This window comes from Lepidothrix coronata, unplaced genomic scaffold, assembly GCF_001604755.1.
Source record: "Lepidothrix coronata isolate B3197 unplaced genomic scaffold, Lepidothrix_coronata-1.0 Scaffold63, whole genome shotgun sequence".
Classification (NCBI taxonomy): Eukaryota; Metazoa; Chordata; class Aves; order Passeriformes; family Pipridae; genus Lepidothrix; species Lepidothrix coronata.
The window spans coordinates 231,711-248,517 of NW_016690243.1; the positions used below are offsets into that span (position 1 = coordinate 231,711).

Genomic DNA, 16,807 nt, shown 5'->3' on the forward strand with positions numbered 1-16,807 from the left:
CTTGTTACCTAAATTCTTCATCTGTGTCTGGCTTTTAGTATATGGACAGATACATGCTCCTAAGATGGACTTATATATTGAGAATATGTCAGGGTATTGATATGTAAATTCAAATTTGTCCATTCTTTTGGGTTTGAGGCAACCAATGATGTATCTTTCAACCATCTCCATTCATTCACAAACCATTCATTTGGTGTTTTACATTTCTTTACTTCCACATTTTTCTGTCCTTCATCTCTCAAATCCTTCCATGGAAGAGGGTGATGAAGGTGTTTTGAGGGATTTCTAAAAGTGTTCGACAAAGCAGGGTGACACAGTGTAAGAAAAAAAAATCAGCCTAGACAAATGTGACCTAAATACAAGCACCTCCTCCCTCAAAGAATGGTTCCTCCTTCTCTAAATGTGTGATGCCTCTATCTTCATGTTTGGAATTACCTCACTGTCTCACCCTTACGGCAAATAATGAAGTCTGTCTACAGCTGTGTTTATTTTCTCTGGATATTACTGAACTTTTAACAGGCTCAGACTGAACTCTTATTTCTGAAGACTTACTGTCTATGTATATAGTCACCTCAAAAGTATTCTATGAATAAAATTTTTATTTGATAACAAAAACCAAAATGTAACAATATGCCAGACCGTAGAATCAAGGAGGTGCACAAAGGACTGTCACACATAGGCTTACCATATACAAACACCTAATTTCCTGATGTCGTCTGCTTTGTGTTAAGTCTTCATCCTCTTCCCTCTCTTTGAAAGCTTTTCTCATAGCTGCTGTGGAAATTAATTTTGAGTTTTCCTGGGAACAAAAAACAGACTATCAAAATGATAGTTCTTGATTTATCAAGAGTTTGCTGGGAAGTTAATATTGGGATGCATGCTCAAAAAAAGAGAAACGTGAGTTGGAAAAGGCCTGTTGATTTGATTTAGTCTAACCTTGTGCTTAAAGCAGATTATGATCAGCAGTACATCTGGTCATCTGTAAATTTGTGTTGCTTAGTCCTGAAAACCCCCAGGAATGGCAATACTGCAGCTTTTCTGCACTGGTATCTTTGTGAAGAACTTTTTTCCAAGACTGAGCCTCTTCAAGGGCAAGTTTTCTGATAACCTTTTGTTATGGGGCCCCACTTGCCATTATTAAGGACAATTTGACTCTTGTCATCATTGTAAGGGCCCATCAAAAGGATCTGGTATGTTGCTGCTAGATCATTCCACAGTCTATTTTTCACTAAACTATGCAAGCCAAGCTTCCTCAACATTTTCTCAGAAGGCATGCTGTCTCTCACCTTTGAAGGGCCTTTGCTGGTTAGTTCTTTGTGAGTCACTGTATTTTTTCTCAGTATCCTTTTTACCCCTTTTCAAATCCTTCTTGGACACATTTCCAGATGTTTATATTACTGATATGATTTAGTGTATGCATATAGTACATTTTGCAAAAATCAGGTCGTAGTTAGTTCATAAATTCATAAATAATTACAGCTAGTTCCAAATCTGTCATCTGAAGGAAAAAATGCAGCATAAATATTCAGAGGTTTTTCCTATTCAAGATGATGCAGCCAAAAGAAGAACAGGGGAGAGAGAGAGAGATACACATAGGAGACAATGAAAAATGAGGAAATAATTGTATTTCAAAATCAAATAAAATATTTACATCTATATTGGGGATTATAATAGTATGGTAAGCTGATTTCATGCCAGCTATATAGTAAAATCTGCTTGTAATTATTTGAAAGTAATATAATTTCACAACAATTAACTGAAGAGGTGTTGCTGCTGATACAGTTTGTTTAGCAATGACTGATAATGCCATAGCTTATTTTTCATATGTTTAACACCATTTTGGGGGGCTCTGAGCAACCTGGTCTAGTTGAAGGTGTCCCTGCCCACGGCAGGGGAGTTGAAACAAGATGATCTTCAAGGTCCCCTTCCCACCCAAACCATTCTATGATTCTCTTTTTAAGAAAGGGTGGATGTTGTTTGTGAAATGCTTTGTACAGAGTGTATTGATCAACCTGATAAAGCTCTAAAACCCCAGTGGACCCCCTCCACTGCTAAACAGGTTGTGAAATATTTGAAGCCAAGATGATGTTTAAAATTAAGGTATCATTTTCCAGAGTAATTTCTTCCTCTTAGTTCACTCTTTCTTACAATAATGGTATGATTTCAGGAAGAAATTTTTCTATTAGTTAAATACACATCACATTAATATTGCCATTACGTCTTTATGCTTTTTCCCATTCTTCTGAAGAAAGGAAAGAGGAACTTACAGTCAGATAACATGATTAGAAATGCTGGAAGATTGAGACACAAATTCATCTATAAGTGTAAATTCATGAAGGATTTATTTTTTATGTCATTTCACATCCCTCTCTCAAGTGTCCTCTTGTGTTTGAATTCTACTTTAATGTGGGAGAAACTTATCCTGGGAACAATGAGCTGTCACAAGTGGGACTTATTTCTGTTACGACTGCAGACTCCCTCTTGTGCTCATCGTTTGATGGCATGAGTTTTAACTCTAGTCTATGGTATAACTGAAAAGTAGCAAACTGATATTTAAAAACAGTATTTATATTAGCTTTTGTGTAAATGCAGTTTAGTTAAAAATTAATTGTAATTAAATGTACAATGACGTGGAAAAAGCTTCCAGAGCTAAGAAATTTAATTTCCTTATAGAAAGAACATGGAATAGTGTGCTCTAGCAACAGGCTTCTGAGAAAGTTATTACATTGTAATACCTGGGGTTTTTTTATGCCTGTGTGTCTGTTTGTTTGTTTTCGTCTAGCAACCAAGACAATATTTTAAACTTTGACTGAGAGAGAAGATATTCCATAGTTATTACCTGTCCCCTAGGCCATCTTTTTTCCAACAGGATAGCTTACAGTAAATATATTCACAACACTGTATTGTCTTAACAACTGGAATTAGTATCATTTTATTGTGACACTATAATCTGATTCTATAATCTATGATTCTTTTTTCACCTGTTGAAGTGAATCACTTATTCCAAGATCTTAAATGTACTGCTGTTTGCCACAGCTTTTCTTAGATTTTATTTTTTGAGTATTGTGAAATGTGCTCATATTGTAGAAGCAAGAAACAGTTTTCTTTTGCAGTCAAAATTAATCATTCATGTTTGTGAGGACTTGATTTATTTTTTTCGTAGGTACCCAAAAGTATTTTTCCAGAAAAGATGCCCACTTAAAAAATGCACTTTAGTGGTACAGATCTGAATTGTTTTTTCTCTATCACTGTCTACATAAACATACAGTAGAACTGACAGGGCTAAACCAAAAAAAAACAGTAGAGGAGAAGGAATGGTCACCAATATCTTGGGGTTTTGATTGTTTGATTTTTTTTATCAGTCATTCAGATGAGCCATATGGGAAGCTACTGCAACAGTATGTGAAGGGAGGAGCAGGAAGAAAGAAAATAATTTCTCTTTTATTTTTGACTTGTGTAAAAGTTTTCTTGGGAAAATTTAAAGTAATTTGGGTTGCACTATTATTAGTAGGTATTTTAAAAATGGTGTGTTAACATATTTTTCCATTGCTTTTCTAGAAGGATGTCTGTGAGTAAAAGCATAAATGGCAGGCAAGATGAATTAGAGGCAATGACTACATGAATTAGGGGAAAAATTATTCTTATCCATTATTTGCATTTTAGTAGGTAGTCTTTTTGATTCTAGCTTATAACATAATTTACACATCACTGATGTCAATGAGATTTTCCACTATTAGTAAGTACAGGAAGATATTTGTGCCTGTGCCAAAAAGTTGGTCTCAGAAATGAGTGTCTTATTTAAAAATGTTAAAATAAGACGTAAGATACTAATTATGGTCATGATGGACTTAATCTCCTTCAGCTGGAGGAAGACCTAAAACCTAATCCTTTAATTTCTAGTCTCAAAGACTTTTCACAAAGCTCATCTCTTACTTCCATCTGGTTCCTCAGCTTAAAAGATGACTTTCTATTGTGTCTTATGTCTTATTTCTGGAGAACAGGTGGCTCCATCTCTCAGGAATCACAAGCATTTAATCACTTTGGGGAGTCTCTGGGTTGTCAATGGAGGAAAGTAAAGTAGTTTCTAAATTGCTCTTCAAAGATGGCTCTCTCTTTCTTTTTCTTGTGGAAGATTATGTGTACTTGTGTTAGATATCACAAATCCCTTCCTGGGTTCATTTTAGGCATACTCCTAAATATCAAGTTAATACTAGGTTATTATGAAAGTCTCTATCTCGTTAATGAGAATTATTTTCTATGCTTTCTTACAGTTGGAAATGGAAAAATCTCAGTTACAGAATCTAGAGCTGGAGCACAAAAAGCTGTCCGCTTGCCTTGAAGAAGAACGTGGAAAGAATAAGCATGTAGTATTGATGCTAGTGAAAGAGTGCAAGCAGTTGTCTGGCCGAATTGTAGAAGAAGCCCAGAAACTGGAAGAAGTGATGTCAAAATTTGAAGAGGAAAAGAAAAAGGCTGCTGAATTGGAGGACTCTCTTACAGCTGAGAAACAAAGGAGTACACAAATGGAAGCTCAAATGGAAAAGCAGCTGTCCGAGTTTGACACAGAGAGAGAGCAGTTGCGTGCCAAACTTCATAAAGAGGAAGCACACACCAGTGACCTCAGAGAAGAGAGAGATAAAATGATCAAAATGATTGAGCAATTAAAAAAGGAAAATGAAAGCAAAGCTAACCTTTCTCATAAAAATAAAGATAGGAATCTTGTTACTGTTTCAGTTGAAACAGAAGAGACAAGTTCGAAAACTGTTGCCTGCCAAACAGATACTGTAGTGATGGACAGTAGCACAGAAAATGTTAAGAAGTTGCCTTTGACTGTCTCTGTAAAGCCTTCTACAGTGACCCCACTAGTGTCTGGCAATATAAAAATGAATGTATGTGCCAATGCAGCATTTGTGAAGCCTGTCATTGATAGGCAATCTTCATCTAGTGAACTTGTCCCTCCTACAACTCCTGTTCTTGCACAGAATCAAAACAGAATTGAGGAAAATGGACCAAGTACAGCCTCATCCCCTGATTTACCAAGTAGCACTTCCCCTTTTTCGAATAGTAATTCTCTTTGCACCCCTACCACACTGACTGCCACAGCTCAGAATTCCTCGCTCACTTCGTCTGTACACAGTTTGCATTCACCAACTGCCAATACTACTGGCCATCCAGGCCTAAATCCACGAATCCAAGCAGCTAGATTTAGATTTCAAGCAAATGCAAATGATCAAGACCAAAATGGAAACACAACCCAAAGCCCTCCCTCAAGGGACGTATCCCCTGCTAGCCGTGACAACCTAGTTGCCAAACAGGCAGCTCGGAATACTGTTACCCAAGCTCTTTCAAGATTTACAAGCCCCCAGAGTAGTGCTCTGTCACGGCCGGGGACGTCGCATTCGGTGGAAGCTGGCACTTACCCTCCAGTTGGTAGAATGACTTTAAAGACTCCCAGTGTATCAAGAATTGACAGAGGAAACCCTCCACCTATTCCTCCTAAAAAACCTGGGCTTTCACAAACTCCTTCTCCACCTCACCCACAGCTTAAAGTTTTAATGGATAGTAATCGGTCCCCAAATGTAAGTGCAAAAACTGACAGCAAAACCGTGACCTCACCTCTTTCAAGTTCACCACAAGGAATCAGGGTAATAAATGAGGAAATTATTTCTAAGTCCTCACCTCAGCTGCCACCAAAACCTGCTATAGATTTATCTGTGGCACCTGCAGGCTGTGCCATACCAGCCGTAGCCTCATCTCAGGTGGGTGCCTGGCCTTCCCACTTTCCTGGACTGAACCAACCTGCATGTTCAGAAAATTCCTTTGTCATTTCCACCACCATTGCCTGTAGCTCCTCCATAAACCCTGTTAGTGCTTCATCCTGTAGACCATGTGATTCAGACAGCCTCCTGGTAACAGCATCAGGTAAAGGGATTGATATGCTACAAACTATCTCCCTCAAAAATAACATTATGGTTTTCTTATGCATCTCTTGTTTGCTTTATTTGTCTTTTTAACTTTCTCTTTTTTACTTTCTAAAAGTTGAAATTTTCGTTTATATTTTTTCCACATTCCAGGGGTATGGGAATTCTTTTGCTGATTTAGTAATGTTATAAATTAGTTTGCTTCCTTAAGGAGGTCTCCAAATTGAAGGAGTTTTTTTAAAGGTAAAGAGGACTGATATTTAAAGTAAATAAGCTGCAGATTATGTTATGTTAAATAATCTCCTTTTAATTGTTTTAATTTATTTTTGGTTAATGCTGCTATTTTGGACTTCAAAATGCTTTCTCAGTCTGAAATTATGTTTTGAATATTACCCTCTGCAGGTGATCTTCCATGGAATATGTAGTCCAGTGCTTTGTGAATCTTTTAGGAAATAGCATAGCTGGGGCTATGGTGTTCTGCTATGGCATTAGATAGTTGCACATTAAGGCATATAATTGCCTGAATAATAGTGCACTTTCCTATATATCACTACATTCCTATAGAATATGTTTCATTTTTATTTCTATTTTTCTATAGTTCTCCTGGGTTTAGTTGTAGGCTTTTTTTAATACTCATGTATGGCATCTCACAGGTTTACTTCAACAGATATGGGCAAAAGTTTGCTGTTGGAAAGTTAAAATCTAACTGTTGATTGTCTGGAGTCAGTGCATGTGTCTGCTACTCATTTTGCATTGTGGGGACTTCCTGGTGCATTTAATCTGCCACCAAATTCAGAGAATCTTCTTGATGGCAGTTAAGTAAACAAAGGCAATGCTGATCTACCTTTCAATTAATTGTGGGTCTCCTACAAATCTTTTTGTCAGCATATGTCCCTGCTGGGATCAATAACACTAGAACATTAGGTAGAAGCTCCTCTTTAGCTTGAACTGCAATGAGGAAAAGGAGCATGAAGTTTTGGAACACTTTAGACCTTCATCAGCATTGAATAATGTTTGAATTGTCTCAAACTTTCAAGAGTTATTCTCAATTCAGTTATGGTACTTCAGTCCCTCATAACACTAGTCCCTGCATCATCATCATCTGTGGGATATAAAAGCCCTGCACAGCTAATCTTCTATCACACAAGTAACCACTTTCTCTTGGTAGCTGCACCAACTGATAAGGCAATTGAACTCATTCACAATTCCTGGGGAAGCTGTTCCAAAAGCAGTGTGTGGCAAGCTGGCATGTGTATATATGGGAGATTCCAGGGTTCTCGTTATTAAGCCATTTTTATTCCCATTCCACTTCATTGAAGACTTTGTACCTGTATCAAGAGTAATCTAGTCATCCTTTTAACATTTGGTTGTGGCACCATACTATCAGAATCCCCTCTCCTTTCTGAAATGTGCCATAAAAATATGAACTCAGAAATCTTATCCTTTCACTAGTCTACTACTTCTCAGAGTCAAACCCAGTGGGATTTGATGACTGCCTTTTAGTTTGCTGTTTTTCATATGGATGTCCTGAATTTTCATCTTAAATTCCTATTCCTAGATGAATCTGATTGCCATGTCAGATGGGTCATTTGTCTTCCAGTATTCCAGATATTTTCCAAACTTAATTTGCCTTTGGGTGCTTAGGCTTCATAATGGAATTAAAACTTCTTTAAAAAAAGGTAAATCTAAGATTCTATGAACATATAACAAATTACTGGCAAAATTAGCTCCAAAATGAATAGTTTTTGTAGACAAGAGATTGTCTCCTATCAGCGTTACGTTAGGCTGTATATTTCAGTTATTATTATGTTAATTATATGATATTTGGTAATAATTTAGGATAGTTCTGGGTTATTCTTTAAAAAAATAAATCTCATACCTTAAAAATGAAATTACCAGTGCTTGACTTCATAACTCCATGTATTGTTATTGCTTTAGTTTGTCCTTCGAAGTATAAACTTTTTTCTTAGGAGAACAATCAGCCTTTTCAATAGGACTCCTCCCCCAGATAGTCAGTTTGTGTTTCTCACAAAGTTTGTGACAGTTCTCAGAGACAATTCTCAAAGATATAATTTTTGTCAAAAATGGTTAGTTTTTCAAAATTGTGTTGGTTTGTGTTAAGATTGCCTTTCTTTCTTTAACTCTCTTCGCTTGTTTTTGGGAGAGATGGAAATATTTACGTTCATTTAATTCCCTTACAGTCCTTGCTCTGAACATTTGGCACTTGTAGTAGTTTGTAAGCAGCATTGCTTTTTGTGATTTTTTGCAATTGCAGATGGGAAACATATCCCATGATCTAAAGTCTGCAAAGAAAAGAGTGCGTAAACTCTACTTAGTTGTATGCTGTTATTAATATAGAGATGTCATTTTAGTATCTCCTTTACTGACTACATACAAACTGAAAGAACCTTAATATCTGTAATATTCAGGTAAATATTCAGGAGCTTCTTTATCTTTTACCCAAATTAATGCTTATATTTTATTGCACTTATTTTTCAATTCCATTTTATTTATATTTTTAAGGGAACTTAATCTATTTTGGCCAAGTGTTCTGATAAACTGCAGAACTAAATACACTTTGAGCAACAGATGTTATGCAAGTATGGAAAGACATTTCCTTCAAAATTTTATGCTAAGAAAATAGTTAGATTTTATAAATATATGTGGAAGTAGATTTTTGTCCCAGAAAAGATAAACCAAATTTAATAACGCTGTTTTTGTTAAGATGATGTGGTCAGTAATGCCTGTATTCACTTTTTTCAGTTTCTTTTTTAAGTATGACTTTTCTTGAGGTCAACATCTAACAAACTACAAATACTGCTGAAACCTCCTTCCCATATCTGCGTTTTTGTGCCCTTTAGGGACAGATTCAGTCAGTTTTAATGATCTGGTTGATTTTAATCTGTTTTATTTACTTTATTTTTTAGAAAATGTTTTGTATTTCAATTTTACTTTCGGTTAAAGCAGAGCACAGTGAAATCTTATTCGTATTTTTTTGTATAGTAAGTAGAGAGCTTCAATCAGAATTTTTTATTATTTTTAACAACAGAGCAAACCAAATTTAACATATTAAAAGAATCCTTCATTTTTGTATTTTTTTTGTTTGTCAGTAAGTTCATGCATCTTTCTTCTTACTGAGGAGTCAGAAAAATTGATGATAATAATATAATCACTAAAGTATTTCAATTATTAATTATAAAAGAGTTTCCTAGTTAGTTTCTTTAGGAACATATCAACAACCTGATTTTCAGTAAGGAAGTGTCTTGGTTCTAGAAAGAGCAACTTTTAAGAGCAGACTTAAAATCAGAGCAATGATCTTGTCAATTATGTGTTCTGCTAAATAAATGTCATATCTTCACTCACAGATGGGGCATTGTACCATGTGTTGCTCTTTTTATCCCTGGAAGGAAAAGACACCGGCTTTTGCCATTAATGTTAAGCAGACTGCAGGTAGAGAAATTACAAGGAACATTTATGGCATGATTCAAAATCTGCAACAGTGTTTTCATTAACTTAGCAGTCTTTGAACAGGTGCCAAAATGCTTCTGCTCTGTTTGGATTTCCACATTTCAATGGCTGTAAGACCTCAAAATGGAAACAAATGTAGGCATTTGGATTTTCATACCCCTGGGATTTCTGCCTTCACTTTCTTCTTGGTTTTGTGCTTTCTATGTCACTTTTCAATGAAGTATATTTTTTTATTTTGCTCATTTGTATAAATTTGTATAAATCGATTTATTCTCTCTGTACAATTGGCTTTAAAGATAAAAGTGGGAGGGGAGGTGAACGACTGATCTAGGCTCTGAAATTAACCATCTCACATTCTGAAGCTGATGCCAGAAGCTGTTTTTGACTGTCCCTCTGCCTTTCATCACTGCATGACCTACAAGCTTTCACAGATGCTTCACATTTCCTAACTTTTTGCATCTGTAATGATGTGCCTTATTTATTGGTATCTTCTAATGTTGATGTATTTTATTGGGTTAATTGGACTTTATTATATCGCTTTACATTGATAATAGAAGCTAAAGTTATATTTATGTTATTACCTATTTTTTTATCTTTTTCAGTAGAAGGTTTGCATTTAATGGTAACCTAGTATAATGAATTTCATCACCGAATTGCAACATCATATTTTTCATTTCAAGAAGGTGAAATGAAACCTAACACACCACATGAGGCATAAAAAAGTTCCTTCCATTTTGATATTTCTGTAAAGGATGCTTTAAAAACAAGCAAACAAACAAACAAACAAAACACATCAAAAATATTTTCAAAAAGGAAGGGAACCCAGAAATACTATTCATATTACCAAAATTCCAGTATATCTTTGTTAACAAATGTTAGTAACTCGAGTGCCACCCTGAGCAATATCCACTCTCAGTTAACTATTACAGCAAGACGGTAAAAACTACGCAAGTACTATTTTAAGAACATTTATATATGTATGTATATATATATATATATAAATAGCTGCAGCACAGTTAGTTTCAAAGAATAACAAAAGGTTGGAAAAATAAAACCACTTTTATAATGGAAAGGAATAAGAAAAGTTATTCTTTGGACCTTAGGGAATTTTGCCACTTAAAGGATGCAGTTTACTTTGTATATTGCTTATTGGTTTTTTTAATAAACTTCAAACCTCAAAATTAAAAATACTGGACAAGCAAATATTAGTAAGAATATTGATAGTCTGAAGTGAGCTTCAGAATTGAAGTTATATGAAGATGCACGGAGTTAACTCTACAATTTATCATTGATTTAAAGTTGGATTTATAAGGTAACTTCATAGGTCTAGTGATGACTTCTTATAATGAGTATCAAAAATATAAGTTAAATAATAAACTAATATTTGTGAAAATACTGCAAATGTGTTTCCTTCAGATACTAAACTAGTAAACTTAATTTGAATTAACAAATTTAGCTTACTTTAGAAACACATATGAAAATGCTCCAAGCATTTATTGTTTTGGTTTTTTGAACTGGAATCAAGCTACATGTTCTTCATTGGCGCTGCTCAGATGATGAATTCTTGTGTAAGTCTTGACATTAATTAAAATTTATCCGGATCTTACATTCTATGGAATTCTATTGGGCACTTCCATTTAATTTCGTTTTCCAAGATGTGAAAGAGATCATCATGGCATAATAGAGCTGCTGCCATGTACTATTTCTAGTTCAAGGTGTTGAAGTTGGGTAGCACTTGATCAGCTTGAATGGAGCTGAAGATAATGCCCTGCAGCTCCCCTTCAGTCTTGGACATTTGAAAAACACATTAAAAGCTGCATAAAACTTGCTTTGTATTGTCAGATTTCAGCCTCATATAGTAGCCTATTTGTGGCCACAGAAGCCAAAGTTACTTATTCAAGAGATAAATATAATGTGGATTTTCTAAAGGTAATAGTGAAAAAATTATAAAACCCACCTTTCTCCATTTTCTCTTGCAGTCCTTGATCAAGGAAGAATGCACAAAATATTCCATGCCTTATGCAGCAAACTTCATATTCTTAACAAAGTCCCTACTAAAGCTGCTAAGTAATCAACAGCATATTTAACAACAACTCCTAAGCTTTCAGAGCCTTGGATTGAATATTTTTTGTTAATGGGGTGACTTGAAAGCTTTCACTCATAAATTTTATATAACCCGTTATTCATTCACACTGGAGCATTTTATAATATGTTGTTTAAGTATCGCTGAGTAAAAGGAACATTCCCTTAGGGTAGGGTTCAATAATTAATACAGTTATTTCTGTATTATTTGTGTAAATGATTTCTAAGTTTTTTTTCAAACTTATTGAAAGACACCTAAGTCATTAAGGGCTCTCTGTGCAATTTATGTTTTTAACTGCAAGTGATTTATATAAATATTAAACATATAAATACTAAAATTTACACTAAGACTGTGAGGAGGATAATATTTCATATAAGTACTTTGTTTTGAAAACCTTTCTACAGATACTTTAAAAAAAATCTTCCCAGCCTATTGCAAATAAATTAAAACTTGTATAAAACTTTTGTTAGTTTCTGAATTTGAATAATATAATTTTTTTGAGACATCCATCTGCAGTTGATAACAGGTTCCACATTGACCTTTTGTAATGAAATCCCATTCATTTGCATTAACAACTGTCACCCCTGAATGCAGGTTTTATTTTTCAGAATACCTTCTAATGTGTAGACAAAGCATCATCATAAAACTTGTGCTAAACTAACAATCGCTGTCATTTTGAAGGTACTTTTTAGCTTTTAAAAGAAAACAGAAAATGCAGGCCTTTATTTATGTGTCTTCCATCTAATTTCTGTTGCTTTAACTCACAGGCTGGTCTTCCTCCCTAACCCCTTTGTTAACAAGTGGTGGTCCTGTCCCCCTGGGTGGCAGGCCCACCCTTCTTCACCAAGCTGCTGCCCAGGGAAATGTCACTTTATTATCAATGCTGCTTAATGAAGAAGGACTGGACATTAATTACTCTTGTGAAGATGGCTATTCTGCCTTGTATTCTGCTGCTACGAATGGACATACAGGTAAATTATACTAAGTTTTATCATGGCATCCATGTAAAGTCGTGAAAGCTTATTTCATAAGTTTTTAGTATTCAATTAGGTCAAATGCATGTTTCTTAAAAATATGAAATTGAAACTGAAATATATAGATTTATATGACCAAAGTCATGGTATGGTATAGCATATATATAAGCAATGCTTCTGGAGGCAGAATTTTGTAACACAGAAAGCATTTGAAAAGAAAATAGCTTGTGGTAGCATTCTGCAGGAACATCCATTCTAATTCTCTACTCCCTTCCTATAAAAAGCCACCAGATATCATCACCCCCTGTTCTGTGACGAACTAAAGATCTTTTGTAGCAATGGCAACTTGAAAGAAAGAACTTTCCTCTCCAGGGAGTAAGCAGGAAAGAATAGGTCATCACCAGGGTTTTGATCTTCTTCAGCAGCAGTGAAAATGATGGAAGAATAGTGTGTTGCTTGGGAAATAAAATGAACTGTCTTTATTTTTGAAATAAATGAAATAGCCTTTGTTTGTTCTCTAGGCTCTCCTGAGAAAATTAGCAGTTTTCTTTTTCTTCCCCCACTACCCCAATTCTCCTCTGCCTTGAACCTTTCAACAATCAGTCTTCATGTTTTATGAATATATTTATGAAATGCAGCAAGTATGTTAGATATGAATTTCAGGGATAAAAACTCCAAGTAATAATTTTCAGGCTTTTAACATAAGGCTTTGAACAGCAGCTTCCTTTAGAAGTCCAGTGCACATTACTGTAGTTTTTTCTAATTATGTAAAAATCTCCTAGTTTCTTATACTGCAAGTAATATCACTGTGCTGTTTTGGACACTAAAGATGAAATCCAGCAATATCAATAACAAAAATTCCATTATTTTTAGTAAAGGCAAGATTTTATTTCAGAGTAGAAGGTGGAACATAGTGCCATTAAAGCCACTGCTTTCAGGAGTACTTTGTGGTTTTTATTTAACAAAATATTTGTTAGTAACATGATTAGAAAACCTTGACCCAGTGTTCCAAATAGTATTTTGAGAGACTATTTCATAACTTTTCTCAAGTATTTTAAAAAATAAAAGTAAAGTTAGGATACAAGATCCATAGCTAGGCATACAGTGTATATTTTTTTGACATGTTCAGGGTTAATTTTGCTACCAGGCATATGGAAGGAGGAATTTTCCCTTTGCTTGGAACAATATATTTTGTCTTTGCTTGCCTAGGTGCTGTGGCCTATTTTGTAGAAACAGCTGGGCCTTTTCACCTGATAGATTCTTTCCTGTTGCCAAAATCTTCAAAATAGTGGAAAAGTCCCTTTTTTTTTTTTCTTTTGCGCTTTTTTCTTTTTTTTCAACTTTTTATCTGCAGTATTAAGAGTCTGAGTTTATTATATTGTGTGGATTTATTTTTCTCCCCTCACTGAAAGGGTGTTCAGTGGATTCTTCTAGGCTTACATTGATTTATCATTGCTGGTCTTTGTGGGAGATCAAAATTGACCCAATTCTTCTTTACTCATCTTGTATTCCAAAAATGTTTCAAAGAAAATACCCCAATTTTCAGTTACAATTACTGAGCAGCTCTTACTGACAGCAAAGGCAATTTGGTTTCTTGTTTTATTGTCAAAATTTCAAATACAAGAGGCACTTGACAGAAGTGTGAAAACACAGTAATAAAAACAAACACATGCATATGCATCCTGTAATTGTTTAGTATCTTTTACTTTTTAAGATAAAAAATATATTACAGAGGTTACTCTTCTATTTATAGTTGACAGGATGTCAAAAATACTTTTGTTGTACAGATCATCACATTTTAGCAACTGAATTAATTGTGTGAACTCTGAATTAGAGAATCACACAGCAGCACTGTTGATGTTTCCTTAATACATTACATGAAAATTGATAATAGCATTATAATATTTTTGGAGGAAGATTTTTGTGCTTATAATATATAATCCTTTTTCATTACTTGCTTTTGTTCCCAAGTGCATGGATATATGCAACAATTCAAAATGGAGAGTTTTAAAATCAAGTTTATGTAAAGATATATAGGTTTAAGAAACAAAGAATAGAAATAAATACTATTAAAAGTTCTTTTCAATGGCTCTTTTTAACTAACCAGGAGGAAAGAAATGACATTTATTTAATTTAAATATAAAATAATTTATTGTTCATAGTTTTCATTGTGTTGAGTAGGGTTGTCAGTGGTAAGTTTATGTCTTTTGACTGGTTTTTTTTTTCCTTAGAATCAGACGATCACTTAGGTTGGAAAAGACCCTTAAGATCAGCAAGTGTAAACATAAGACTTAACACATAAGCTTAACTTAGTGGGTGATGACACCATGATTTAATTTACTGTGAATGTTTTCAAAATGGAGTTAGTGACTAAGTGGATTTGGAGATTTCCAGGACCTTTCTAAGTCAACTAACCAGATTTTCCTATTTCTCCTGGGAAAGATTTGGCCAGAAGAAAAGAGTAACTCTAAACTTGGTAAGAGCAATCATAGTGAGTACCTTCCTTCAGAAACAAACACCATGTTGCAGACAGTGTGGGAAGAGTGAAAAGTGAATGATTTCCACACATTTTCAGTGAAGAAATACAGTATTTGAGACATGTAGATAACTAGAAAATGGTAGAGCACATTGTAACCAGCATGGTGGCAGCAGCTGTTGCTTGCTCTCAGCCCATTCTCTAGAGAAAATTGAATTACACAAGAAAAGAGAGCACTGAAATATTCTGTCCTAATTAATCCTTATTGCAAAATATGTAGCTTTACTGCTTGTAAACTGTTGCCTTTTGAGAGCTGCAGCAGAGCATTTTTCCAGCTCGTAAAGTTAATAGCAGATGCTTTGTTTCTGACACACACTGTCCCTAATTCTGTAGGTCTGAGAGAGAGAACTTCACCCTAAAAATAGACACTTTCTTTGTGTTTGAATGGACATGAGGAAACTGTTATTTTTATTATTTAATCACTAGATTTGGATAGCTGAACAGATTGCTTTGTCAGGCTGTCTTGGTTTGATCCATTAGCAAAGCAGAAGCCACTTCTGTCTGTTATGCACTTAACATGTACAGTAGTTCTCTTAGCTAATAGATCTGCATAACTGTATTGTGTTGTAAATCCTGACCATTCTCTGCCATGTGAGGTGGTTGAGAAAGACAGAATGAAACAATAAAGAGTTCCTGAACCTGAGAGATGTGAAGAGAATAATAATATCCTTTGGACTCAGCTATGTGCTAATCATATGCATTTATGATATAATTGATTCTGTTCTGTCCTGAGTATTTGGAGGCTGTGGCACCCTGAGTGATAGGAAAAAACTGGAATATGTGGGAAGTAGAAAGGAGTGAGGTGCAGAGACATACAGCTACACGGAGTCAGCTTTGTCAAGCCACCGGATGTATCTGCATGGTGTTTGCCAGCACTCTGGAAGAACTAACTACCCGGCTGTGGTGGAGAGCAGTAAAGTCTCCAGGTGTTTGTGCTAATTCACTTCCATGTTTTGCTTTTATTTTGACCAAAACCTTTAACTGAGTGATAACATCAGTGTCTGTCTTGCGCCTGCCCTTCCACCCAGTGCTCCCCACTGCTGATCATTTCTGTGGCAGACAGGAGTGAACTGGAGTTAATGAGCCTGGAGTGACCCAAATTACCCAAATCCCAATAAAAAGTCCATACAGAGGACCCAGGCTTCTTGGAGATAATTGCTTTCTTACTTGACATGCCACCAGAACATGTCTTGTAGAGATTTTTCACTCACGTGGTGTGCCTTATGAAAGTAGCTGTATTTCCTCATGCCCACACTTTCCCCTTAAACAGCTCTTTTCAGTGAACTTCTTCAGAAACAGTATTTTCACAGAGATAAGCTACCACCTGAATGGTCTGCCAATCAATAAATGAATTAACTGTAGCTTTCTAGAAAGGTAGTCTTGTTCTGTGTGTTCTTCATGGCTTTTGCATGGCTAACATATGCTTTTTGAAGAAACAGAAGAGTATTCTAGTCAAATACTTGAAAGTGCTAGATGAAAATTTCTACAACATCCCTCATAAACTTTAGAAATATTACAGGATGTCAAGCAGGAATCTGTATTTTCAAGTTAGTCATTAAATATAAGACTGGGAATGATTATGAAAAGAAAAAAAGTTAGGTCATTCTTAGCAGAGGTATTTTTTGAGTTAAAAAGCAAACGAAAATATAATTTTATTTTAAGTCGGTATTATCTTACAATTGGAAGGACTGGGTAAGTTAGTTAACTGAGAGCTTCTTTGTGACTTAAAAAAATATTACAGATCAAGTCCTGGTAGCTTATTGTGACAACCAACTTTACAACAACAATGACAACAAAAAAGTCATTTCAGATCAGATTACTTATT

The 16,807-nt window shown here is 35.0% G+C and overlaps 1 protein-coding gene across 1 annotated transcript in view; it reads left to right on the top strand.

Annotated features, from left to right (window-relative positions):
* The window catches only part of CTTNBP2 (cortactin binding protein 2), an 80,783-nt gene that overhangs the window by 31,112 nt on the left and 32,864 nt on the right, over window positions 1–16,807 (top strand). Inside the window, 2 exon segments of the mRNA XM_017817885.1 lie at window positions 4,272–5,922; window positions 12,240–12,443. Of these exon segments, the coding sequence (XP_017673374.1) occupies window positions 4,272–5,922; window positions 12,240–12,443 (1,855 nt within the window).